Source organism: Sphaeramia orbicularis, chromosome 3, assembly GCF_902148855.1.
Source record: "Sphaeramia orbicularis chromosome 3, fSphaOr1.1, whole genome shotgun sequence".
Classification (NCBI taxonomy): Eukaryota; Metazoa; Chordata; class Actinopteri; order Kurtiformes; family Apogonidae; genus Sphaeramia; species Sphaeramia orbicularis.
In genome coordinates, this window is record NC_043959.1 from 35,182,205 (window position 1) to 35,208,702 (window position 26,498).

At 39.4% G+C, this 26,498-nt stretch overlaps 1 protein-coding gene across 1 annotated transcript in view; it reads left to right on the forward strand.

Annotated features, from left to right (window-relative positions):
* The window catches only part of cskl (c-src tyrosine kinase-like), a 45,846-nt gene continuing 19,348 nt past the window's right edge, over positions 1-26,498 (forward strand). The window contains exons 1-2 of the mRNA XM_030123515.1: positions 1-226; positions 26,360-26,443. Of these exons, the coding sequence (XP_029979375.1) occupies positions 26,429-26,443 (15 nt within the window). The 5' untranslated portion in view covers positions 1-226; positions 26,360-26,428. The remainder of the gene's footprint in view (positions 227-26,359; positions 26,444-26,498) is intronic.

The window sequence follows — 26,498 nt, forward strand, 5'->3', positions numbered from 1 at the left end:
ACCATTTCCTCCAGCAGCAGGCCTCGGAGAGCTCCGCCGCGCGCACGCAAACGTACACACATATGCAGACAGAGCACGGACAACCGTCAAAGCAAAGCCACGTCTGGAATTGTCTAATCTTAACGCCACAAAACCTGGATGCCCCCTAACCGCAGGAACCATCCTCATGGGCCTTCATCGCTAATTTGGAGCAACATCTGGTCGACAGTACAGTGGTATCTCTGGGGTGAGTTGCCCACACCGCAGTCACTGTGTCGTCTCGTTGTGTTGCTGTTGCCGCTGCAACGTTTTAGCACGGAAAGCTTTAGGATAACGCACTGAGGAACGCCGTGGTTGAGATGTAGAGTGTGTTTTAGCCCTGCTTTATTTGACATTTACCACCTGCCAAGAAGCGTTACATTGAGCGAGAAGGCTGTGTGCAGAGCTAACGATAAACCTGTTTCACGTCGTTAGCGTTAGCTGCTAGTTAACGTACAATGTAACGTCACAAGATCCATTATCGGACAGCATTTATGCTAGGTCCTAACACATTTTTACCATTCCCGTTTACTTTTCTGTGTGTTTGTCTGCTCTGACAGCAAACCAGAAACAAAAAAGCAAATCATGGCAACTTTTAAACGATACATTTATTGCTAATTATTTTGCCCACACTCGTTTTCCTGTCAGGGACGATTTTGTGGCTGTGCCCAAAACCTCCTAGTCACCCCCTCCTCTCAGGTCTGTAATCGGACGGCTGGATAACGCCTTCTGCTGTTTGTGACCTTTTCATTTAACTTAGTTCTCTGTATTCCATTAGAGTTTGTCCACTTGTCCAGTGGTTCAGGACAGCCCGCAGACAAAGCAGTGATTGAAACAAGGGACCTGCATTGTCTCACAGGCGGATGTCCCGTTATGAATTTGTGTACATTTTCACTGAAGTCTGTGGTGGATGTAATAACTGACTGCATATTCAACCTCGTAAACACCGTGAGATGGTTTTGATGGGACCGTATAACTCTCGGAAACATAATTCGAGAACAATAATAGAATAGCCCTGTCCGATAATGGACGCATTAATTAGTGCCACCTCTGCTGCACTACAACAGAAGGCTGGAGCTGAGGTTCAGCCCCTTGCCTTGGGGAAACACTGATCCGCAAATTACTGTTGTTATTGTTTTACTGTAGCGCTTTCTCCTTCACAACATCAGCTTAGATATCACTGCACTAAGATCTATGCCACATCAGAGCTCTAACTGTGATCATAACCACAGGTAATTGGGTGAATAAACAGTTCTGAAGCTATTTTATACTTGTTATCGCAGAGTAAATTGTTTTATTCTTGCGCCTCTCCAGGGGGGTCAAAGGTCATCTTGGAGCTTACAGAGATCCAGTGTTTGGGTGAAGGACAGTTAACCTAGATAGACCCTTACTAACTCCAATATGTAGGGTTGTGAGCATAGGATGCACATAACAACAACTCTGGTAGTGGTAAATGTATTGTCACATTCACAGAGAGTCTGCTGGCCCTTTAGCTGTGGTCCTGTTTATTATTTCCTCACTGAGTGCTTCAAGGTAGCTGTGTGTCTTAAATGCTGAAATGTACATACCTGTGCAAGATGTGGCATGACCGACAAAAGCCATGCGGTGTCTTTGGTGTATTGTTCCTTTACATAATGTTTTCATGCACTTAATGTGAGGAACATTATGCATTATAATGTCTAATCATGTATAATCTTTCTCTGAGGTGGTTTTTAGGGAAGATATCTCATGGTTATCGTGCTTATCTTATTGTCTGCACTTGTTATCTGATATGTTTCAGTGTTGTGGTTGCCCATGATCTAAAATATCATAATGCCTCATCTTGTTGCCAGTTTTAATAAGTGATTGAGACTAGTCAGCTTTTGGACCGTTATCTGGAGAGACTGGTTAAAGGACTGTCTAATAGGATAACTAATTATATCATCCATTATATTGAGGTTGCACTATCCTTTAACAAATCAGTTGTTACAACATTTTGTACATAATGGCTGAAAGAGGACTCCTGTTTTTTATTCTCATGACAAAAATCACCTTTTAGTCACATGAAAAGGTGTTATTCTTATAATGTAATCTCACCTGCCTTAACTGCTTTGGTATTATAATGACTTGGCTGGCACAGGGTAGGGGGTTGAGGGCTTGGCATTCATTATCCCTGGAGGAATCTGGCGAACCAGACTGCAACAAGTTAGGAATCCGTATGCCACGTCTGTTATGACTAACCTTCAGGGATGTCCAACATTGCGCCTTCTGGGAATTTTTGAGTCTTGCACTGATGTTTGACTTCTTCTCTTAATACAGGAATATACCATTTCTTTGTGGTAAGTTTACCACACTGACATTTATTATAACCCAGTGTAATGTACCAGTCTACTAAACATGGCATGATTCAGAAAGACTGTCAAACTCTCCATCTGTGAAGTCATCGCCTTCTAGTACGGTGACAGTACACTCATAGATTAGATCTTCATCCACATCCACGCTAAGTTCCCTCTCTTCTTCTCTTTGTCATTAGCTTTCTCTCAACCTCCACAGTTGACTGATAGCTCACTAGGAGTAGTCGTATTGCTGTGTAGCTTGACAAGGACTAGAGGTGACAAGACAAGTCTGGAGGCCTAGCTTGATGTCAGCTCTCGTCTTTTAGCGATGAGTTATAAGGAGAAGGAAGAATCACTGTCTGGTCTGGATCTGTAAAGCTGTAAGGAGCTGAGCTATGTTTCTGTCTTATGTTAAGCTCTGTGCCTGGCTTATGTGCTCAGCAGGGTAGTAATGGCTCCTCTGTCTGTACACTGACCATCTCATTGCACATTTGAAGCCTGTCCAAAGCCCTGCTGACCACAACACAATGACCTTGTTTAGTCCTCCCCCCCAGCCTCTTCTCTTCGATGCCCATTGCCTCTTTAATCAGGAAGTTCAATAGCAGAGGAGGGATTTATTGTGGTATCTTTGGTGCAGAGCTTAACTGTATACTGACACTCATGAGCAACAGGACATCACAGATGGCGTTTCATATAGTCTGCATTATAGGCTGTATCTCTGTGTAGATGCATTAGGCGTCATTTACATCATGGTTGTCTGCATTTCAGCAACCTGGCATATTGTGTCAAGCTGTAGAATGAAGTGATCTGAGTGTCTAATAGTGCTTACATCAGAGACAAGAGTACAGCGAAACACCCATACAGAGTCTGATAAGCATGTGCACATTCAGTTATGCAGGATTGTTGTAGGCAACGCAAGATGCAAAGTGGCGAGCAGTGTCACGGTCCACTTGTTTAGGAAGAGTGATAGAAAGTGAAACTGGCAGCAGATGTGCACTACACCTGCACCGTTTCCTCTTTTTAGACTCCTGTAGAGACATGTTAGGTTCTTTATGGAGAGGAGCTGTGTACTCTATTGTAAGATGTAGAATTATAGATGCATATCTACCCATATTTGAAATGACAATTTGGGCAAGAGCTGATATCAATGTTACTCTCTGTTGGTTAATTTTGTTATTGGTTGTCTTTTGTGCCAGGGAAGCTAACAAATATATACCTACAATAGGGGTGTTAATCTTTACTTGCCTTGTGATTTGATACAATTCTGATTTACCCGTCAATGATTCATGATGCATCTTGATGTAGCACCCTCAATTTTTTATAGTACAGCAAATCTGTACTTTGCCAGTCAATGCAAATTTTTAACTCCTTATTATTTCGAAATGGTCTTCAAAAATCACACTATGACAGTATATAATATAATCAGTTACATCTGTGTGAACCACCTCAGTATATAATCATAACAAAAACAAAATCGAAATCCATCTGCAGACAATGCATTACAGGAACTGTACTCAATAAAAATACAGTTTGTTTTCAAATAGCAGGCCTATCTCTTAAAAGGGGCACGTCACTTCCTGAAATGCACGTCACAAATTCCATTCCATTACCTGGGCTTTGCTTTGATTGTTGAGTGCAGGTAAAACACTGTCTCTGTAAAGTGGCATTGTGATGGGAGCTTGGCTCAACAGGTAGTGAAACTTGGGGTTTTCTATGGCTGAATAAGGCTGTAAATCCTTGGCTATGGATGATACAACAAGGTCATTCCTTTAACCCTCTCATAATTTGCTGCAAAAGTTAACAAACAACACCTCTTGTGGTCTTTTTTTTTTTTTTTTGCTTAGCTGGGCTTGGTGTGTTTATGGTCACATACTGGTTCAGGGTTATTAGTATCTAAATAGTATCTCTATATTTAAGTATCTAATTGTTATGACACAGGTACTTCACATAGATATAGACATATCACAAATTTACACAGCCTATCAAAAAAAGTTCCACATTTTAATACTTATGTTGTTTTGATTGTGGCATGCATCCACTGTGACATTGTGTCATTATGCTTGTACAATGTCACAACATCAATGTGTATTTCCATAAATTTATAGGCATGTAATATTGCTGAACCTGCTCCCACAGGCTTGTACTGTAGGTGCTAGTCCTGATGGGTAATCGCTTCATCCACCTCTCTTCTCACCCTGATGCTCCTTTCACTCTGGTACAAGCTCAGTCTGGACTCATCAGACCACATGACTGTGGTGGGTAGTATTTCAGCCCTTCATTACAATTTACTCAAAGAAGCACAATTTCAATCATGCAAATTCATGAAACAACATGATACAAATCTGTGACTGCCGTCTTCAGAACGACACCCTATATACTAATTAGGGGTGTTAGAAAATATCGGTTCTGCAATATATCGCAATATTTCCTTTCACAATACTGTATCGATATTAAAAAGTACTGTATCAATATTTTTAGGTATTTAGTCAAATGCAGATATGGCTGAGGTTCATTTTTGTTTTTTGTTTTTCTTTATTGTTTATATCATATTTATCATTATTGAACACTGTTTTATTAAATAATCATTATTTGAAGCATCCTAAAGCAATTTGTACTGTCTGAGAGGCAAATGTTAGTTCCTTTGGAAACTAGGAGAATTCGAAAAATGTCGTGATATAACATTAGATCCTGTTCTGATCAAATAAAAATGTGTTTAGTATTCGTGCATATTTCTGGTGTAATTCAATCCTTCCAGGAAATAATATATGTTTTGTTTTGTTTTGTTTTTTTTAAAAGAAACAAACAAATAATTGCCTTTTTAACAGTATCATGATATATCGTGATATACTGTATCGTGATCCTAGTATTGTGATTCTTATTGTATTGCCAGATTCTTGCCAATACACACCCCTAACACCAATATGGATATTGTTTGATATTAGCAAATATCAGCCAACACCAATTTTCATCCAAGATTTTTGGCCATCCCTCATTTTATTATGGATTCTTGGTTGTGATTTATTAGACATGGCTTACATTAAGTTTATAATTATTGTATAATTCATAAAGGATGCTGCTGAGTTAGGTGATTATCATACTCCTGTCAATGGTACTCCTAACATTTGGTAGCATATATGATGATACACAGTACAGGGACCCATATTAGGACTGTTCATGCAAAAAAATTAACATAATAATATTGGCTAATGGTAAATATTCAGCATTTTTTGAAATTAGAGCCAGTAAGTCCTTAGTTACTCTGCCTAAAATAATAATGTAAAAGGTTAATAAAACATTGCTTATGTTGGCAAGTAATTAGGCTATTGGTTCCTCAAGGTTGCAACTGATCTACAGAATGTAGGGTTTTTCAGTTTAATATGCTTGAGGATACAATCAAACATTGTTTTCCATGTTTTACTGTATATCTTTAAGCCCATAAATTTTGAAATTTCAGTGTAATTGGAAATCGGTCAGAGGAGCCATATGTAAACCTGTTTTCTCCCCTGATGGGTGATTCGTATGTCTTATCTGAGATTGAAACGATTCCACTTGCACCCTTCCTCATGGTCACTTCGCTGTCCTGTAGAGTAGTGACAATGTGGCTGCCATCTTGCGTGCAAACTCGGCGAGGCCTCTCCATCTGGGCAGCGGCTGGTCATTCAGGCAGCTCCTTGAAGGCTGTGAGGCTTCTACTGCCACGCCTGCTGGCGAGCTGCACAATGTAGGCAATGAGCAGAGCCGCAGGCCTGACACATGTCTTTGTCTTCCACTACGCCCACAGGAACCAGAGATTCCCTACTAGGAACAGTTTCACACAAACATAATGATGATGCTTAAAGATTAAGACTACATTCTGGCATCAAAAAAGGTTTTTGAATATATTTTCTTACACAAGTACCTTTTTTGACCCTTGGGAAGTAAAACAGTGGCAACATTCACTCAATAAAAGGTCAAAACTAACTTCTGCCCTTGCTTCCTTGCTTTTTTTGTGAATTTATAGTTATGTGGATACTAAAGTTTGGATATATTAGTACAGGCACATTGCAGATCAGGAGTCTGAGCTGTAGGTGCCTTTTGGACTACTCCCGCACACAGATAAAATGTTCCGTTGTTCATGTGATTCTGAGTTGATATGAGAAATGGACTCCTAAGTTGTAAGATATGAATCAAGCAAAACTTCCCAAGTCATCTCTGTTGACTTGATTCTATTTTCTAAGCAGAATTTATCACGCACATCAGCATAATGCAGTGGTATGCCCTTTAACCCATTCAGAATAAATGCAGTTTTTTACTTGTAAGAGCAACTTGGGTGTGTCTTGGTGTAACATTTACATGTTTATATCTTTATAGGACCATTGACTGTAGTGAAAGCTGAAAACTCGGTCAGTTGTAAATGTTCACAAAACCCCTAGGTTTTAAGAGACTGTGATGAGTAAAATAAGCCTTCATTCAAACATTCATTCAGATGCTGCAAGCCAGGGACTTCTTTTTTCCTCTTGTCTGCTGCTCCTTTTTAAAATGTAGGTATTTGTTCCTTTTAGACAGCAAATAAGACCTGCGACAATGGAGAGATAAATGTTTCAGATACAATTTAGCAGTTGAGGAATCATTAACAAGAGGAGCCCCATCCTGAGGAAACTATGGTTGCTGGATCCATTGATATTTACTACAGATGTAGGATTATTTTGTCACAGTTGGAACGTCGTTAAAAGGATGCAGCTGCTCCTTGGTAGTGGTCAACCGTCTAACTGCCTGCCCAGCTATCAGATCTATTGTGTAGTATTTTAATAATTCTCAATGTCTGCATTTTTTATCTAATGTAATAATTAAACATTGACTACTTTGGCTCTGATGTAGCTGCCTCTCTGTCTGTATTTTCCACTCTGATTTTGAGTAATGTCCGCCCACAGCACTATTGTTTATAAGTCACAAGAAAAAAGCCTATTAACGCTTACTCAACACAAGTCATGATGTATCCTTTGAACAGATTGGTCCATCTGGTGTTAATCTGTAATCAGATGTTCTTATTTAGATATTCTTCTTGCTGCTTACTGCTCCCAGTATCTAGATGATTTTATAAATGTTTAATCTCTTGTTTGGTGACAAGCATTATGTTCTTTGGGGAGAGTCTTGCAGTGGTACAAACATGGTTACTGACTCAAATATGCAAAGGCCATTCATCCTAGATCACTGGACGTATGAAAGTTCCCCAGCTAAGCAGGAAGTAGACTGGCTAAAAGATTGATACGTGGGGCTTCCCCCTGGTCCACCTCTGATCACTGTATACTCAGTCTCCTGTACACAATAACACCTGTGTTCTGGTTCACTGGAGTTTCATATTGAGGCCAGCTGAGGCAGATAAAGAGGAACTAGTGCAGGCGGTTTAAAGTTGACGGTGGTTTTCTCCATTTATAGAGATAATAGACTCTGCCGTGACCGTCCTGAAATAATACGGGATGAATCACTAATGACGATGACAATAATGAATCCAGTTTCAACAGGAAGGATCTAGTGCTTCCCCTTTTTGTCTGATGTTCCTCGCACTCCAAGAGGAGATTTCTTGTAATTGAATCTCATCTCATCAGCATCCACATCAAAGTTACAGTCAACGCCTCTGCTATAATAATGTCACAGACATTGCTGTGAATTAAAGTGACCTGAATTAGGGATGTCTTTCAAGTGGGATTTTACCCTGTTTGATTGTCAAAAATACCTTCAGGGTTATTTTTATTTATTTTTTGTTAAATTAAAGCTACAATATTCCTCATGTTTTCAAATGAGAGGTTAAGCCACTAGACCCACAGTATCAGGTGTTAACATGATTATTGTTGACGGTGGCCTACATCTGGGTTTTTTCTCACATCAGCTGAGTTATGAAGAGATGAGTAGATGAATATGTGAATGCTTATGATTAAATTTTTCAGGGTTTAGGTGTAGACAGATGAGAGAATTTGATCATATTGTAGTACTCTTAGCAGCTCTTAATAGTTCCCTGAATGTGGTGTAATAGTTGTAAGGTTTTGATTATTGTAACAAATACATGAAAATAAATTAGCCCTCTTCCATGCTATACTAATGCAGTCCAGTCATTAATTAAGACATGATTATGATCCCAAGTATGCTAAAAATCTTTGTTCACTGCTATTTCAAGTCAGATGTGAAACTTGGTGAGTAATTTTAGTGCTTATGCACAGTAATGTTAAACTTCTTGGAGACATCATTGAACTAAGGTTCTTGTTTGAATTCCTCTTTGGATGTAAACACTGTTTCTATTTTGCTTTTAACCTCAGCAGAGGTAATACAAATGATATTTCACAATTTTATGATTGTTGCCTAAAAGCTGTCATTAAAAATGTATTGATTGTGAGAGCCTGGGGTTAGGTTTCACCACTTCCTTGTTTGCACTCAGTTATAAAAAATTGATTATTCCAGTTCAGTGTTTATTGAAAATTTATGTTCTATGTGTTCTATGACCTTTTACTTCTTTCAGCTTAATTATATTCACACTGGATCTTGCATTTCATTCTCTTCCTTTGACTTAAGCACACACATTCAGCCCCTCGCACACAAACATGCTCACAGATCTGCTATTCTTGCTGATGCTCAAGCGTCTCAGTAGACCATGGGGTCAGCATCAGAGGAAAATAAAGCCGCCCATATCAAATTTCTGTGCAGCTCCTTCTTGAGTCTCCTGGGAGCGTAAGAATGTACCAACCATTTCAGATATGGGACTCCTCCCTGCATACACTTCATACTTCATTGTGTCGAATGAGGGACACTGTCGAATGTTAGGTTGATGATCAACAATTCACTTACCAAGTCTACATATCTATGACAACATGAGATGGAGAAAGATTATGATTATATTGCAAATCTCTTTCTTGCAGTTACTAGACTGTACATTATATCATCCTGATATCCAAAAACAACTTGTGTTTATATAGTTACATACTGCATGACTTGACTCATTTGACAATATAGTCAGGATAGGGATGTAGACAATTAATCGACTATCGATTAATTGTCGATAAGAATTTGCTCAATTAAATTATTAATTGTCGGTTAATTGCCCTTGTCCACCTGTCCACACCTGTCAGAAGGCTGCCAGGTTGTCGGTGCTGCAACGCCGCGGCTGGGATAGCTGGTCATTGAACCAGATCATGGCGTTGATGAGTTCGAATGTCTTTAGGGACATGGTGGAGCGAAACACAGACCGGTCCGTCTGTTTGTGAGAGTGGTGCACCCCTGCATAAATACACGCACAAATGCGGGGTCGGTATCGGATCAGAGCGTTTTCCCTGGGGGTTGGTCTAGTCCACGGTCAGTGAGACAGAAGTTGAAAACATCCTCCAGGCTCCTGATCCGGGGCACAGGTATGCCGAACATTATGTCCTGCAGTCACCCCGGTGGACACGGGAAAAAGTGTGTGTGTGTGGGGGGGTGACTTATTATACATATGTATGATATATAATAGTCCAGGACAAACATCCGGCCCCTTCAAATTAAAGTTTGCGAAGCTTCAGGAGGTAGGGAAAAGATAAATGAGCAAAAAGTTTCACTTTCACTTCTGCGGGGGCACAGACTACACCACCCCGTGCCCCTATAGTATTATAAGTAGGATGGAAAGTGATGCATGTGTGCAGTCACCATCCAACATGCATGCATTCCACGACCGAGTAACCCCCACCCACCCCACTGACGAAACACATGTGTGTGCACCCCGCCCCCCATTACAGACTACCACACCAACAGATGAATTCCACAGGAAACACTGACTGTATCCAATGGTTCAATAAATCAATCATTAAGGAATATGACATGCTTTTTTCATGAAGTATATAAACAGTATTTAGCTTTTATTCTTATCGACCGTATTGAAAGAGAAATTCAGGTTCTCAGGAACGCTGCTTATCAATTAATCGTTAATCGATCAATGAGATCAACCAACTAATGATTAATGGATTAATCGATAATTTGCATCCCTAATTCAGGATATTGTAGGCACATTTTAACAGAATATTCAGAAAGTCTCCACAATAAAATGTGAATTTATGCACTGTAAGCTCAGTAGATATTTTGTCAAAAGCTGAACTTGGCTTTAGCTTTTGCCTCCAGAACCGAACCACTGGTCTACATCATCTTCAAATACTTCAGCTTACCACAGCTTGTCAAAAGTGCATATGTTTCTGCAGCTCTTCAAATATGGTGGTATTTGCCATTTCATATTTAATGATAGCATTTCTGATTGTTTCTTGTATTAAATCACTGAAGGTTGTTGTCTCCTTATTGGTGAACAACTGCAGACATACGCAATTATTCCCATTATTGAGTCCATGGACTATGCACGGACAAAGCGCTGCCATGCAAGCATGCTGCCATTGCCGATTATTGTAGACAGCAGAGGTGCACAGCTTTATGTAAATTTTTATTTTTTCTGTAATTATGTGGGTAAGATTGATTAAGTCTAGATTTTTTCACCTTTAGATCGTTTGGTAGATAGGTTTGTTTAATTTGAAATAAATGTGCTTCAGATGGAGCTCAGAGGGTCTCTGCTTAAGCAAACCAAAGTAAGGCAGACATAGTGGTGCTCAATAAATGTGAAGAGATATTATCAAATAGTGATGTTTCATCAGATGCACTAAAAAAACATAATATGAACATTAGCACTATGACTTGGCCATTTTCCCTTTAAAAGTCTGCATTAGTGAGTAAAAAACCCACATCAGTTGACCACTAGCAGTCATTAATAAGATATTTACAAGAATCTGTCCTGTTAAACTCAGGATGTGGTTCAGTGTTCTCAGCATTTTGTTTACCTTAGACTGTACCAACAGGGCTGAGCTTCAGGTGTGAGCTTTAGTGATCATCAGAAACCAACCTCAGACTTTTACCATAAAGTCAGCCAGCTTCAACCCTTATCTTTGTCTTCTAGTCTCTGTCGTGTATATGCATCACTTGTGTACATTGTTCCCCAAATGCATTTCAGTCTGTGTGTTGCGATGTTGAGGAACAATGTTATATATCATGATCTAGTGCTTTTTGCTGTCAGAAGGAAATCTGATATTCATTTCAACACTTCTCTTTAAGGCTCAATACTTGTCCTTGGGCAGTGACAGCAAATAGGGTTATCACTGCATGCAATGCATTCAAGGCTTTTGTGAATTTGCTGAAGAAATCCCCGAGCCCTGCACTGTGGAGTCTAGATTTGGAGTTGCTGCCTCTGCAAACATTGACTCTGCAGTGGCTCTCTGATGCCTATTGTGTGTATCCCTGTCTGTCTGGATTTTCTCACCCACACCATCACCACATCACCTAATGTCCTTAGTCTCCAAGGTAAACTACAAATGGTACCAAATGCAGTTTTCAGCTACAACATCAGCTGTGTGTTGTTTGGAGGAGGAATAAGGAATTGGCTCTTATTAGGGATTTCATACCATAGTTTTATTTATTTATTTGACTTATTTTGTGTTTTGTTTTTCTCCTTCCCACCAGAGACTAGTTGGCAGGCTGTGTTGGATGTTTTTGTGTGTTTGGAGGAAGCAGAGTTGTTCTTTGCTTTGATCAGAAGAGGTGTGGAGTGTAGGACAACCTGTCGTCTTGGTGGGTAGTCCCTGCAGCAGATGTAAAGTGGGCCGTGATGTGAATTGGATGTGTGTGGTATAGTTTAATAGAGTGTGAACTAGACCATACTTTGTATATGTGGCCCATCTATTCTCTTGGAGACTGATGCATATCCACACATACCCAGCACAGATTTTAACTTATACCAAGTACACACAATGTCAAGTTACAATGCAGTGGTGCACTCATTTACATCTGTCATGCTTTTCCTCTTCCAACTAATTAGGCTACATTTTTTTTAAACCAAGTCTATGAAAGGAAACTAATGACCTAGTTAACATTGTCTCGAGGGTTGTACTATTGCAGCTGAAACACAAATGATTGTTAACTGTTTACGTTGCTACATAGTGGGTACAGCTTTACCACTCAACAACTCCAGGAAGCAACAATGTCATATCCAATGTAGGACCATCACAATAGTGAAATGGGAGTTGTAAAATCTAATGCAGACCTTTACAGATGTTTTAAGGTCAAAATATCAAAATAAACTGTCACATAGGGCTGGGTAATCTAGATTGTAATTGATCTTAATTTGGCAATTTTACTTTTCAGAGGTATCCTGGTATTGAAAAAATATTATGCTGTCAAAACTGAGTTTGTGTAACTTGTTGGGCTGTGAGTTCAGCCTCAGGACTCTGACAGACAGTGAGTCTGCTTTAAACATATGATTTATTGTCATGGTAATATGAAAACATTATTGCTTTAGACATTATTGATTCCTTATTTTAAAAAAATACACCACCATCTAGCTAATTAAAGTAAACACTGCAGTTGTATGTACACGAACATTTGGATGTATTTGTTTACTTCATCTAGATATTGTCAAACTTTTCTAATAATTTTGGTCCAAAATTATCCAAAAATGCAGATCTTCTAGTCAGATCTAGGTTAATAGCCAAATAATAACAATAAAAAGCATCACATAAGCCTAAGCCTCCAGAAACCAGGGTAAACTAGACAACTTAGGTATATTTTATTTGAGGTGACAAAATTGTGATTCAGATCAGGAATCTACACAGAAGACCCCTTTTGACCAGATCACCCAGTCCTACTGCTGCAGCAGTAGTTTTTCATTGAACTAGCAGCAAAAAAACAGTTGCTATAGGGTGGTGTCACTAAAAGAACACCAATCAAACTGAACAATCCAGAAATAATGATTACATGCTGTATGTTATCTCTGCTAGTTTTACCAAACTGCTGGAGGATGGCAATGGATTTTTTTTCAGTAAACCACAAATTATTTTATATTTATTAATTTATGCATTTTCCCCAAAAATGTTAAATGTATTACTGGCTTTCTGCCACAAAAGCTTTCTAAGGAAAAAAAAAAAAAAAAAGCATACCAAGTACCGTAACTTCTCTCCTTGTCAGTGTCAGTCTGAAAATGCTGTGAAAATGTGCATATATGTTCACACACTCTGTCACTTCCTGTGTGTAAGCACACACTTACAGAACCATCTAAGCAGGCACACACTGTACTAATGCAAGTCTGTGGCTTTGAATAAATAATTCAGTGTCCTGGCATATCTGGGTGGAGTCTCCATTATTCATGGTTGGCATTGGAACCGACAGACCACTGCTGTTAATATTAAGGACCAGCAGGTACAGACTTCTGCCAAAAAGCACTTTAATATCTGTGTCTGTCCTCTATTCCCAGCTACCGCATGTATACCCACACTTAAACACTTTACAAACTCGTATCTTTTACTCTACCTTTGCAGTCCTGATCGCTGTCCCCTTCATTTGTGATTTAGATCTCCCACTCTTGTACAGAAAAGTGGAACAGCTTCCCTTCTCTCAGGTTTTCTTTCAGTGGCTGTAATTATAGCTGCCATTTTATTTGTGATGGAAATTATGCCTATCCCTGGCTCCAACCATGGAAATTGAGCATTAAACAGATACAGGTCCTGTACTGATCAGACACATTGCCCATTTGCAGACCTGTGGGCCCTCTTTCTGGTGTTATGTTTTTTGAATAGTAGTTTCTTCCTTTTGGGGTTCTTGGGGGCTTCCAGGCTGTTGACAGACGCAATCAACTTGATGTCTGTAAACTTTTGGTCCATTGATTTGATAAAATAACAGTTAAAAGGAGAAATTAGAAAGCCCTCTGTGTTATTGTAATACAGAAATTGCTATATAATATTCACATTATCAAAAGAAAGTATTTGGCTAACAGAGCTAAGAGGCAGCACAGATTTAAATGACATGGTTGGACTAAAAACTGACCTTAGATTAAGGAAACACCTCAACAGCTTTGAAGAGGAAAGGCTAAAATGGTTAGTCAGCTCTTAGTAAACTTTGCATCACCATGTCCTCAAACACAAATGGAGCCATACTTGACCTTGTTGTATCCACGTATAGGATTTTTTTTTCTTGTGGGTGCTTACATACACACTGTATTTTGAGTCTAATAGTATATCATTATCCTTTTCAATTCAGATTTTGCCTTTAACTTCTCTCTGTGTGCCCCCCCATTTTCTCCCCAAATGCCTCTATCCTCCCTCTCTCCTATTTTTAGTCCACTGAGTCTGATTTCCCTCCATGGTGTCAGTGCTGCTGCCACTGAATGCTTCTTTTATTAAAGAGATTTGGAGCTCCAGTCACCACTAATGCTGCTGCCATATTGTACCAGCACCCTGCTGCGGCTGCTGCTAATGACATTCTTTGTGTCTCCATCCCTGTGCTTTGCCTCCTTGTCTCCTCCTCCTCCTCTGCTCTGAATGGAGGAGTTGTCATGAGTTGCCTTCAGAAAAGGAGGAGATGGAATGAAAGCAGCAGCAGGCAGTTTACCCCCTTCGTCTGTATTCATTCTTCACCTCCTGGGATGTTTAAAGCCGCTTCAGTGCATGTATTTGAGGGACAGCATACATTAGACCCTGGGTGAACAATGTGCATGCATATATAAGTAACTGGCACTAAATAAGGCCAGTGGATGAAACCTGTGTGTTTCTTTGCATGTTTAAAATAATGGCTAATGTGCAACGTGGCCAAAAAATCTCTTATTACTCTTTTAAAATGCTGTCATTTTTATTGGTGATTCACACATTGTTTTTTTTGTTATTCTATTGCCACGAACCAAAGTTAAAACATGATTAAGAATGGTTGCCTTAAACCAATGTCACATTTGTAGTGTCAATATGTGACGGCAATAAAAAAAAAAGCAGCACCTGTAAGCGCAGCATGTGTTCCTTTTTAGCTAATCTAAAAGAAAATACTACCTTTTTTGTTTTCATCTCATCATCTTCAGCAGTTGCCATCACTCAAGATTGTTGTTGACCTGCAAACTACTCACATGTAGGCCTCTCCATGGAGGTAGTGACAGCCTGCGTTACTGTCATAACTACACAAAACTACTGGGAATGGCATTTGAGTGACAGCAGAGTACTTCTTCGTCGTCTTCTTCTTCTTCTCTGTCTCCTTCTTCTCCTACTTATCATTATTATTATCATCATTATCATTAACATGCAATTTCAGCATTTTACTTTTTGCTCAAAATCAAAAACTTTAATTTCTCCATTTAATTAGATATTTTGTCCAGCCCCAAGTGTGTGTTTGTCTGTGCACCTGCCTGGCAAACATCCTGTCAGAAGAGTACAGAACCTCCCAGATTCCCCAACCCCCTGGCTTTTTGCCTATAACAGAACCAACCAACCACCCCCTACCAGCATCTCCCAACCCTCTCATCACCACTTGGAGAGCTTCCTACTCTTTTCTGCCTCCACATATCATTTTGTACTCAGGCCAAAGTAGTCCTACAGTCATTCTATCCCTCAGTGCCACTGTGCATTTTCACCAGCATGAGTTCCTTTGACTCTCACACCTAATAGCTAATGGATAGATGGAGCCAAGTCTGTACAACCACCCACCCCCACACTGCACACATAACTGCCTCTGCACTTTTACACACACTTCAGTCATTTAATTCTTAATCTCCCATCACTTTACTGTACTATGCGTGAGCGTCTAAGTTATTCAGTGACTACAAACTTAAGAGACCTGCTCGCTACTTCAATGGTAGTAAATAAGGAGAGTGACATTATTTGGTTATTCCTGTCTATTTTAAGTTATAGTATACCTATTTTACAGTACTTGACGTGGTAGTTGGAATATATTTGGAAGGAATTCAAAAGTCTACAATAATTTGCACCATAAAATCCAGATTTTTTATTTTTTTATTTTTATGACATTCAGTAGCACCACATTATTTGACTGTGCCTTAAATAACACTGTGCAATTCAGCTCCCAACATTGTCCAAATATAAATGGGGAAATCCTGTAGGAGAAGTAGTACAAGCACCCCCACTCACAGCAGGCAGACTCTTTGATGCAGCGCCTCCATAATGTATGCAATGATGAAAACGACTGCAGCCTGCCTCCGCCTGCATGGATATTGAGGGGATATAAATAGCCAGGCCTGGATGAGTGTGCGCTGAGACTGGAACCACAGCACACAGACCTCAAACAATAAGCCGTCACCACTGCCCTTCCTCCCCTCCGCTTTCTCCAGTCCAGCAGCCTCCCACGACTCCAGAGGGGGGATTCTCTCTCCCTCTTCCTTTCTTTCTTCCACTTCCTGGCTGCCTGCTTTTGTAATCTGTGTCATCAGCAGTGAGCCCGAGCCTGTCACTTGTTACGTCAGAGAGGCAGGCAGGAGAGCTGCCTGTCTACCCACCTGTCTGCCTGTCTGTCTGCGGTGAAGAGGTTTCTCTGTCACGCTGCTCCATTTTTCATTGAGTTAGATAAAAATAGAGGATGAAGGCTTTGGATTAGACATGCACATGACTCTTTTTGCTCTACTGCAAAGAATTTGTGACTTTTATTCCCCTTTTTGGCCCTGTGTAACATTTCAGTGATCACATACAAGTACAAACCTGCTTGCTTTTTGCTTATATTAATACTTGATCAAGAGGTGCGTAGTTAAGTGAAAAAAATCCTATTTCAATTATAGTTGACAGTGTGGATATTTTATGTTTGGAATAACTATGCTTTCAATTGCTTTATCATCAAAAAAAGTGCACAGATCACTGATAATTTTGAAATACAAGCCTAAAGCAGCATAAAAATGCAAAAACTAAAAAGTATTTACAGCACTGTATTTGAAATATTTTTTTTTCCCACATTCATATACATATTTTAGTTACTATAACTCATTGCCTTTGTGTTTTACAGTTATATAATAACACAGGCAGACCATAGCGAGTAGATTAATCATGCAGTGCTACTTGGTTCTATTTCTATCGAGCCCCAGTGTATTATAATTTTTTTCAAATGCACTTCCCAGATTCTAGCTGGATTCATATTTGATGTAGCAGAGTAAATGTGTTCCTTTTATGGGTATGAATTAGTAATTGCATTTAGGTTGGTAGTTCAAATCTGAGATATTTCCTTTCAATTGACATGTAATTAACCTTTCTTTGTTTCTGTTCCTCTTCTCCCTCCGCAATTAGCTGTGAGATACCCTTGAGCAAGGCACTTGGAAAAGGGCGTAATTAGCCCAGTGCAGCTGCCAGTGGACGGTAAACAGCAGCAGTTGTGTTTGGCAGCATTTTACAGTTAAATACATGTTTTAAGAGGCTGCAAAACATCCTAGACACGGAAGACTGCATCTGCCTTTCTCTCTGTTGCTGCTGAGCCAGAGAAAAGAAAGAATGCAGGAAAATGTTCCTCTGGGGCAGTGAAAACACCACCACATCTTTAAAAAAGGTGAAAATAGCTCGGAACATTTCATGTGGCAGATGGCACAGGCAGGCACAGTGTTGTAATGATTGAGTAAGCCACAGTCTCTCTTAACTTCCTGTCACTCCATGATCCTCTCCTTTATTATTTACTTTCCCTTGCAGCTCTCTCTGGGAACTTCTGCTGTACTTGAGTTTCAGGGCCTCTCCTGCATATGCACCTGTTTGGTGCCAGAATACTTAACCCAACCTCAGCTTCCCTCTGAGTTTTCTCTGGTTTAATTGGAGTATAGTCTGCTTCTCGACTGAGTTCATTTGTTAGATGTTATTACTGAAAATAATTGGGCATTGGAAAGATTTAATCAGCAATATGTTTGATATGAATGAATTGGCCGTTTGATAATCAATCAGTTGCCTAACAAGATAGAAGATAAGTCAGTTGTAAGTTGCTACAAGGGGAAGAGGCTAAAATGCTGCTCAGTGACTGACTGCAGCATACTGCATTATACGAACACACCCTCCCTCTTTAATTCTTTCGACCACGTCCTTGAAAAGACCATCATTTTTGTAGTTACCCAAAAAAATTTGATATCTACTCTTTGAGGGTTCTTCTTACTAGAAATGGGAGCTTCTCTCTGGATGTCTATTTCTACCCCAGCCTTGAGGGTCACAAGTTGTGTTTCATTCATTCATTCATTTTCTGAACCCGCTTTATCCTCACTAGGGTCACGGGGGTCACTTGGAGCCTATCCCAGCTACATAGGGGCGAAGGCGGGGTACACCCTGGACAAGTTGCCAGTTCATCGCAGGGCTGACAAATAGAGACAAACAATCACTCTCACATTCACACCTATGGGCAATTTAGATTAACCAATTAACCTATTAGTGCATGTCTTTGGATGGTGGGAGGAAGCCGGAGTACCCAGAGAGAACCCACGCAGACACGGGGAGAACATGCAAACTCCACACAGAAAGGTCCCACCCCTAAGTTGTGGTTAAAAACAGTAATTAAGTTGCATATTTGGATCATGCGTATACATGTCCAAAGAATGCTTCTGAAACGTCAGTAATATTAGCATATCCCATACTTAGGTCAGAAAATATTACATTTCGAGTAAAATCTAATGAGTTACATCTAAACAGCGTATGCTATTTGCATGACTAATGTATAGGAAATTCAGAATAATGTGAATAATAGTTGAATATTAGTGTGCATGTAAATGTAGTGATTAGTACTCATTACCATTTAATTACTAATGTTGTGTTACAATAAATAAATACCTTAAGTGTGAGTCAGTGAGCATGATTTTAATAAAACTTCACTTCACTAACTCAGTCACTGATTTCAAAAAAACAAAAAAACAATGTTGCCACTGTGATTCCTGCTTGTTAGTTTGCACCCTAACTATTAAAGTAAAGAAAAAAAGCTACCACAGTATGAACAAATCTCTGTTGTATCAGCTTTATCATGATTTGGCTTTTTCCCCCCACACTTAACTGTGTGTCACAGTTATTAGGTGTCTGAAGCATGTGGAGGCTCAGCAGTGAGTCCTTGCGGTGGTGGGAGACAGGTCATCTAGACAGACTAAGGCTTTACTAATCTGTCAAGTGACAGGGGATCTTTCTTGTGTCTGAGTATTTGCACAAATTTAAGCCCACTCACTATTGTCTTTGCACATGCACTGACTTAGACCTGCAGAGACACACATAGAAAAAATATGCATATGCAGATGTAAAAGGTATTCGAGAAGTGCAACCATTCCAATCTAAAATGCCCATACCCTGCTTTGAATTATATTGCATATGCATTGTTGCTGTGTTGTATTAAACTTCATGGAAGATAAGTCTCCATCTTCCAAGGTGTGTGAGTTTGGAAATTAAATCGATGGTTGAGGTTGTCCAAAATTCTTTGCATGACTTACCTGTCCTACCAAGTACTTTATTATTCAGTGAGGAAGTATTCCAGCTAGCCACAGATTTTCAGTGATTGCTTGAGGTGTACAGGTGATTGAAATGCACTCCATCTGAACTTTACATGACCTTTGGATTTTCTTTGATACTGCTTCTCTTTGATACTCAGCATCGGTGCTGGATGATCTGTTGGAAGAGCAGAGCGGTCAAGTATCCTATAATTAAAAAGTTCAGTGGTAGCTGATATGTCAAAAATAGACGGTAGAACTCCTACATGATGGGTAATTGGAAGTCTCTGTCAGCTGCAGTCTGCAATGTAAATGTGAAACAGTGACAGACGTGAAGTGCAAAGTGTTTTGAATGTCAAACATGGTTACACACAATGGAGTAAATTACCTAATTTATTTACACCTATCTGTATGCTGTATTTACATAATTTAATCCAGGGATATTTGTTCACCCTTTGCTCAGTGCCGTATCTGTTGTAAACAGGCCAGCTGTCGGGAACTTTACATGCAGGGAAATCATTTGTTGTTGACAGTTCCGTGCTGTCCAGTCTGCAGAGCCCTGAGCCATGTGAGTTCTTTTGTCAGCCAACACTGTGCATTTGCATACTTAGCAAGTCACATTTCCATATTTTTCCACCGTTTCTTTTTCTGCCGGTACGCTCGACAATACAAACTCTGTGCTGAGATTCAGTCAGGGTGTGATAACTGTAGTGTCATCGCACTTGTGATGCTGACTGACAAGCATCTAGTTATGAATATGAATTTGCCATTTTGATTACGTCATGGTTAAAAATAGGCTAGACTAGGTTATGCAGGACACTATGGAGACCTTTGTTGCTCAACAAATATTAGAAATTAACTTTTTGTTTCTAATATAATTATTATATATACATTTCTGTTCAATCATGATAATCTTGAGTTCATGTAGATGGAAAACATTTGATCAAAATTATGCATCACCCACAGGGTTCCCGCACAGTATAAAAAGTCTTAAAAGTCTTGAATTTACAAATCTGCATTTAATTCCTCATAAAAGTCTTTAAAAGGTATTAAATTTGATATGTTAGGTCTTAAGTTACGTTGCCGTCTACTCGGTTCCACCTGTTCCAACCCGACAATTTATATTGAAATCAGGAACCAGTTATCACCAACCCACCCACTGAAAACAATTATTTTTTAATTTTTTTGGCTATATTGTCCATAGTTAACAAGTATTTCATTATTACACATTAATTTTGATCTAAAAATATGTGGAACTTTAATTTTTAAATCCAATGCAAAGAGTATGTTAGATTGTTTTTGCATCATACAGAGCCTTTATGGGGTGTCGCTTTGCTGGAATGTGATGCAGCTGTTTACTGAGTATTGTGTATAATGCTGTCCTTTGTTGAGTGTGATGAGAGCTGGTATTTAACCCTGGTTTAGGAAATTGAATTTGCCTCCAAGCACTTAATGACATCCTGGCTTATGTCATGTAAGTGCATGCCCAAGCTTAATTGCCATCGCAAGAAAATGAAGACTCTATAGTGCCTCATTGATACTGCATTACAATTGTGATTTATTCAGCCTACGCAGGAATAGAAGCTACTGTTGATACAACCTGATGCATGAGGTAGATGTCCTGTGCAAATGGTGGTGAGATGTCAATTAAATGAGCTAAAGACCGTGTACATTTTCATTCAAAAATATGTCAAGTTAAAGTTCTGCTCCCATATACAAAACAAAAGAGAAACCTCAGAGCTGTTCTTTTAAAAAGGAACTGGAAGTGATGAATTCCTTGTGAGGTAACTCTTTATGATCTGATCCTGTAAGTGATGATGATTTTCAGGAAATATGTCTTGACTGTCAGAGCTGCATTAATGCATTGTAGTTTAAAAAATGTGTTTGAATAGGTCAGGTAAAGGCATTATAGCTACTGTGTATAAAACTAGTTTGCTTACCAACTTGTTAGTCATTTTTGCAGATACCAAAATTACTATATGTGATAAAATTACATATTATTAGTACATATTATTAGTACATTAAGATATACTAAGAAGTACTGTATGTTAACAGGGTTTTATCCCTAGATCCTCAGAGGACTTAGGCAGACTTATGCTCCAGCATTTTTATTAAATTTGTGGAACAGTCAGGAAAATAGGTTGGAGGTTTGGCAGTGACCTCTGCAACACCGTATATTTTTAAATAAAAAATATTTAGTCTAATTTTGAACCTTTATTATTGCCATATATAGATTTTTTTTTTCCTGTGTAGAGAAAATTTGAAAAAAAGAAAAAGCTAGAGGAGTAAAAGAACCACTTCCAAAACAATGTAAAAGCAAAATTGCTAAGTAGTCCACTGAGAACCACCTGCTTCCATCAGAGGTGGGAAAAGAGCTGTTTAAGGTGGTGCCCAAAATGACTTGGGTGCTGCATGTAAGCCTAATAATGGTAGGGACGACCATGGTTTGATTGCATAACTGTCCTACAAAACACATTTATCAAGTTCAAAGTTGTTGTTTGATCACCCACAAGTGATAGATCCTTTTGCATTTTTTTCTTACAACAAAGAAAAGCAGCATCAACATTCTGCATCACTCCCCTCCACTGATGGCTTTTCCCCACAGAGTATATGGTTCATCTTTTGTTCACTCTTCATATCTTGATGGATGTTGGAGTGACACCTGACAATGTCTTTTTAGTGATGATTTATTTTCCAACACCTTTGAAAACACTTGAACACCGCTAACCACAAAAAAACAGCTTGGGCGTAAGATGCTTTTAACAGCACCGGGTGACTGCGGTGGGTGGTGTATAGGTGTGAGTTGACTGTGCTTTATTCTCAGTGACTGGATTAATTTGTATCCTAGGGGCAAAGTGTAGTAAAATATTAATGTAGTGAAACTAAATTGTGTTCATACAGTCAAGCATGTAACAACAGGACCCTGCACTGAATTTCTTGCTTTCATCAAGGTGTATGAAGGACTTTAACGGCAGTGCACTCTGAGTTACAAAGACTTCTGAGGACATTTTAAGTGGAAGATGAGAACGTAAGCACAAAATAGTGGTAATGTTGAAGACTGGTATTATTTCTGTCAGTTGGCATAGCAAAGGAAAAGGCGGCTCTGCACTCTGGGAGGTGCTGCGTCAAAGCCTGCTGTTACATCACTTCATTCGTTGCCATAGCATTGTCACCAAGAGCTATTCTAACAGAGCCAGAAAATCAGGAGGAGAGGCATCAAGAAGGAAGTGATTTCCACTTGTTTGACACATCTGGTAGTTGGAATGAATCAGAATGCTAACTATAGACTTTGATGACTTTTGATGCTCAGTGTCCAGGTGGCTCCTGTGTTGGCTCCAAATAGTTTTTTAGTGTGTTAAACCTGACATCAGTGATTCATCAAAAAATGCAAGGTTCCTCTGTCTTTTAATTAAGACCAGTGCATTTGCATGTGGTAATGCTGATTTTAGAAGGAAGTAGGGGTGGGCGATATGGCAAAAATATCATATCACGATTTTTAAAAAATAAAAGCTCAATTTCATCACAATACTTTGCATTGATCTTTGAGACTAATTTGCCAGTTTCTGAACAGTGCAACCAAACAATTTTCCTATGTCAGTGGTTCTCAACCGGGGGGGCCACTCCTCCTGGGGGGCGCGAACACAGGACAAGTACAAGTACAAAGGAGAGCTGGAGAAGTATTTACAGCTGGGCAGCTTGTATCGCGGGTCAACTACTTTAAGCAGTCTTTTGAACCCCTCATTTTTAAGTGTTGTGAAGGGAATCATACGTTTTGCCAGGTAAAAAGTCACCGCTTCGTTACCTCTTTCTACCGGTTGCTACTCTTCTCATTAAGAGTGCCTTCACTAAATGCTTGCGTTAAAGTTGTTTGCTTTTGTTGAAGGCTACCTGTTGCCTCTAGCTGCAGTGTGGCTGGTCCTCTAGCAGTTTGACTCTCAGCATACTGTTCGGGATGCTGTCTTTTCAGGTGATTGAACAGGTTCATTGTGTTTCCATCTGACGTGTGAACTGTGTCTGTGTAAATTTTTGCAAATTTCTGCTGTTTGCACTTTGTTGTTTGGGAAAAAAACAAATCCGTTCCATATGATGAAAGTGGAGTTCTTTTTAGGAAGCAACTTGTCCATTACACTGTCAGCCATGACTCCCGCTACACAACATGAAATCCACGTGATGTGGACGTGAATTGACGTGATGCACCTGTGCATCAGTATATAACTACATCCAGAACCATTGAATACTCTATGGCTCTGACTACATCATATTATAGACGATTCCACGATCTCTCTGCTTTGTGGGATCGTTGATATGTTCTAATCTTTCATGATCTAATATTGCCATATCGCACACCCCTTGAGGGAACGTAAAGTTGCTTATTCTTGCTCAGCTGCGGCACAGAACAACACTCAGCTGTGATTCTATATAAGCCAAAACCCATCCAGACGTGCCCACCTGATGGAGTTTTTTTTGCAGTGAGTTGTTTTCAAGTGTTCATGCCAAGATTGTGGAGTGGCGTTTCACAGCAGTCTTGTATGGAAGATTGAATTGAGGAAGAGGTCTTTTCACTCGCAGCCTTTTGTGAGTACCACTTGACTAACTTCGGAAGAGCAATGTGAGTAGTGTGATGCTGAAGCTCTTGAATAGCTTGCAGGCGTTCCCCAGCACTGGAGAATGATAAGAATAGCACTCATATGTCTCTCCTCTATTGGCTAGTTAGTCTGGCTGTGGGTTGGTGAGCAGAGTTGCTGCAGACTTGAAGAATGGCAAAGGAAAAGAGGTGGTTACCCTCTGGGTGCACCAGAGCAGCTTGGCTTTAGATATATTTGGCTCTGTCAGTTTGCATACAGATATTCAATGGCCTGCAATTAGACCATTTCCTGTTTCAGCACATGGTGATGCTCCGACCTTTAACCACAGACACTCAGAAGGCACACCAGCCAAAAATCTGGAGGAAGCAGTATGTTTGTAATGACTACTTGATTAATCAGCAGTCAATCTCAGCATTCTTTGAAGATGTCACTCTGGTTTACAGCTGAACAATATTCGACATTATCAGGTATATTTCTTTATATTTTTCAAATAATTTATTGAATAAGACAATGAGTCTGTATATATCGATGTACTGTAGTTTGATGCTGAGTTACGTAACTGCTTCTGTAAAATCGGTTCTTTTCTTTCCTAATGAATAGAAAATATTTTAGGCTACTCTTCTCATAGTAGGGTTGTGAAAAACATTGACACACTTAAGCATCTGTATTATGTTTTCCTAACAATGTAATGATTCCTATAAAAAAGAGAAACACAAATATATTAATATTGTATGTGAAAATATTCCACAGGAGACTGTTAATTGTGCGGTGTGTCTGGTATAGCATCACAGTATTTTCAATTAGAATCCCTGTATCATGTGTATCAAAGCACATACCTTTCTCATAATAAGATAAGTGTTGTTCTGAGAAGCTGCCATTAACATGTTTTGCAGCTGTATATTTACTGGGAGGGAACATTTAATATTGATCACATGTTGCTTTGACTTAAAACTGAACATTAAGCCCACACCACAGGAGATACTGAGATCCAATCCTGCCTTGTGTTATATTATATTTACTTATATACTGTAGAGGATAAATGAATTGCTATATAGAAATAATTATTAATTTATTCAAGCAGTAGTTTTAGCTACAATCCTAAAGCTGTGATTTTCATTCCTCTGTAGTTGAAAATTAGCATGTTCTATAGTAAGAGGGGATTAAAATATGGAGACAGGTCAGTGAAGAATTTTGTGATAAGATTTTGAAGCTTTGGAATACATGCATATATTCCAGTTTTTGTGTGTTTGTTTGTTTGTTTGTTTCATATTAACCAAGAGCATGCAGACCTGACGGCGTAAAGAATGGCTGTAGTCGGTCTAAAGGGAATCAGTCAGTAGAGTACCCACACTCACAGTGGCCTCCAGCTGTGGCCCCTCCCTGCCTTGACAAAGCACTGGAAAATATGCGTCAGCTGCTTCCTCCTTCTCACTCCCCACCCTCCCCATTTCAACTTCCTGTTCTTTGGGCTGGTCGGAAGTGAGATGCTTTAGATGGAGGCTACTGCTGGAGGCTTTCTTTAAGTCATTTACACATCTTCTAGTTAGTATAGGACTCTGATCTAACCTCTGTGTCTTGAAAGAGCACAGGGTGTATTAAATGTACATTCCACAGGATAGGTAGTAGTGGACTCAGTAGGGGCTCTACACTTTATGTCTTGATGTTCTGTGTTTCTTTCCCCTTTCTTTTTCTGCATCGTGGTCTTCTGTTTTTTTTCCTTTGTCTCAGTATCAAGGTCACCTTTAAAAGACTAATAATAGGCCATAGATGCAAGATGCTTTGCAGAATTAGCAGAGTTTTTTCCTGTAGTTCAACAATAATATAATATCACAAGAATGTTTTGCTGCAATATATTGCTTTTATCAGCAGTAAATTACATTTCTTAAAGGGCATCTTATTGGCACTTTGATTTTTCCTTATCTTTGTACCTGCAGCACTCAATTTAGAGGTGAACTTGGTGGAAAAAGTCACATTGCAATAATTGTGGCCTATATTGCAATTGCAATGTGTGATTTTGATTTAAGTCTGCTTGCATGCTTATCAAACAGAATGCGCAGATATTCATTTGGAATTGTCAGGTCGAACATACAAACTTAAAGTACCATAAAAGAGATATGCTTCTTAGACAATTCATGATCTCTTGCATTGATACGTGAATGTGATGTGATTGAAGAACTTCCTATGCATCTTTCTGTTGTCTAATGTGCATTTTTTCTGTGTTGCAGCTCTGATGGTACTAGCTGAACAGTGACCGCTGCCTACCTGAGGACACCTGCTGCCCATTTCCCCTCATCATGTCTGGGATCCACGTAAGTGTGTCTTGCACTGCATTTTTAACCTTCAAGACAGACACTTTCCATACCA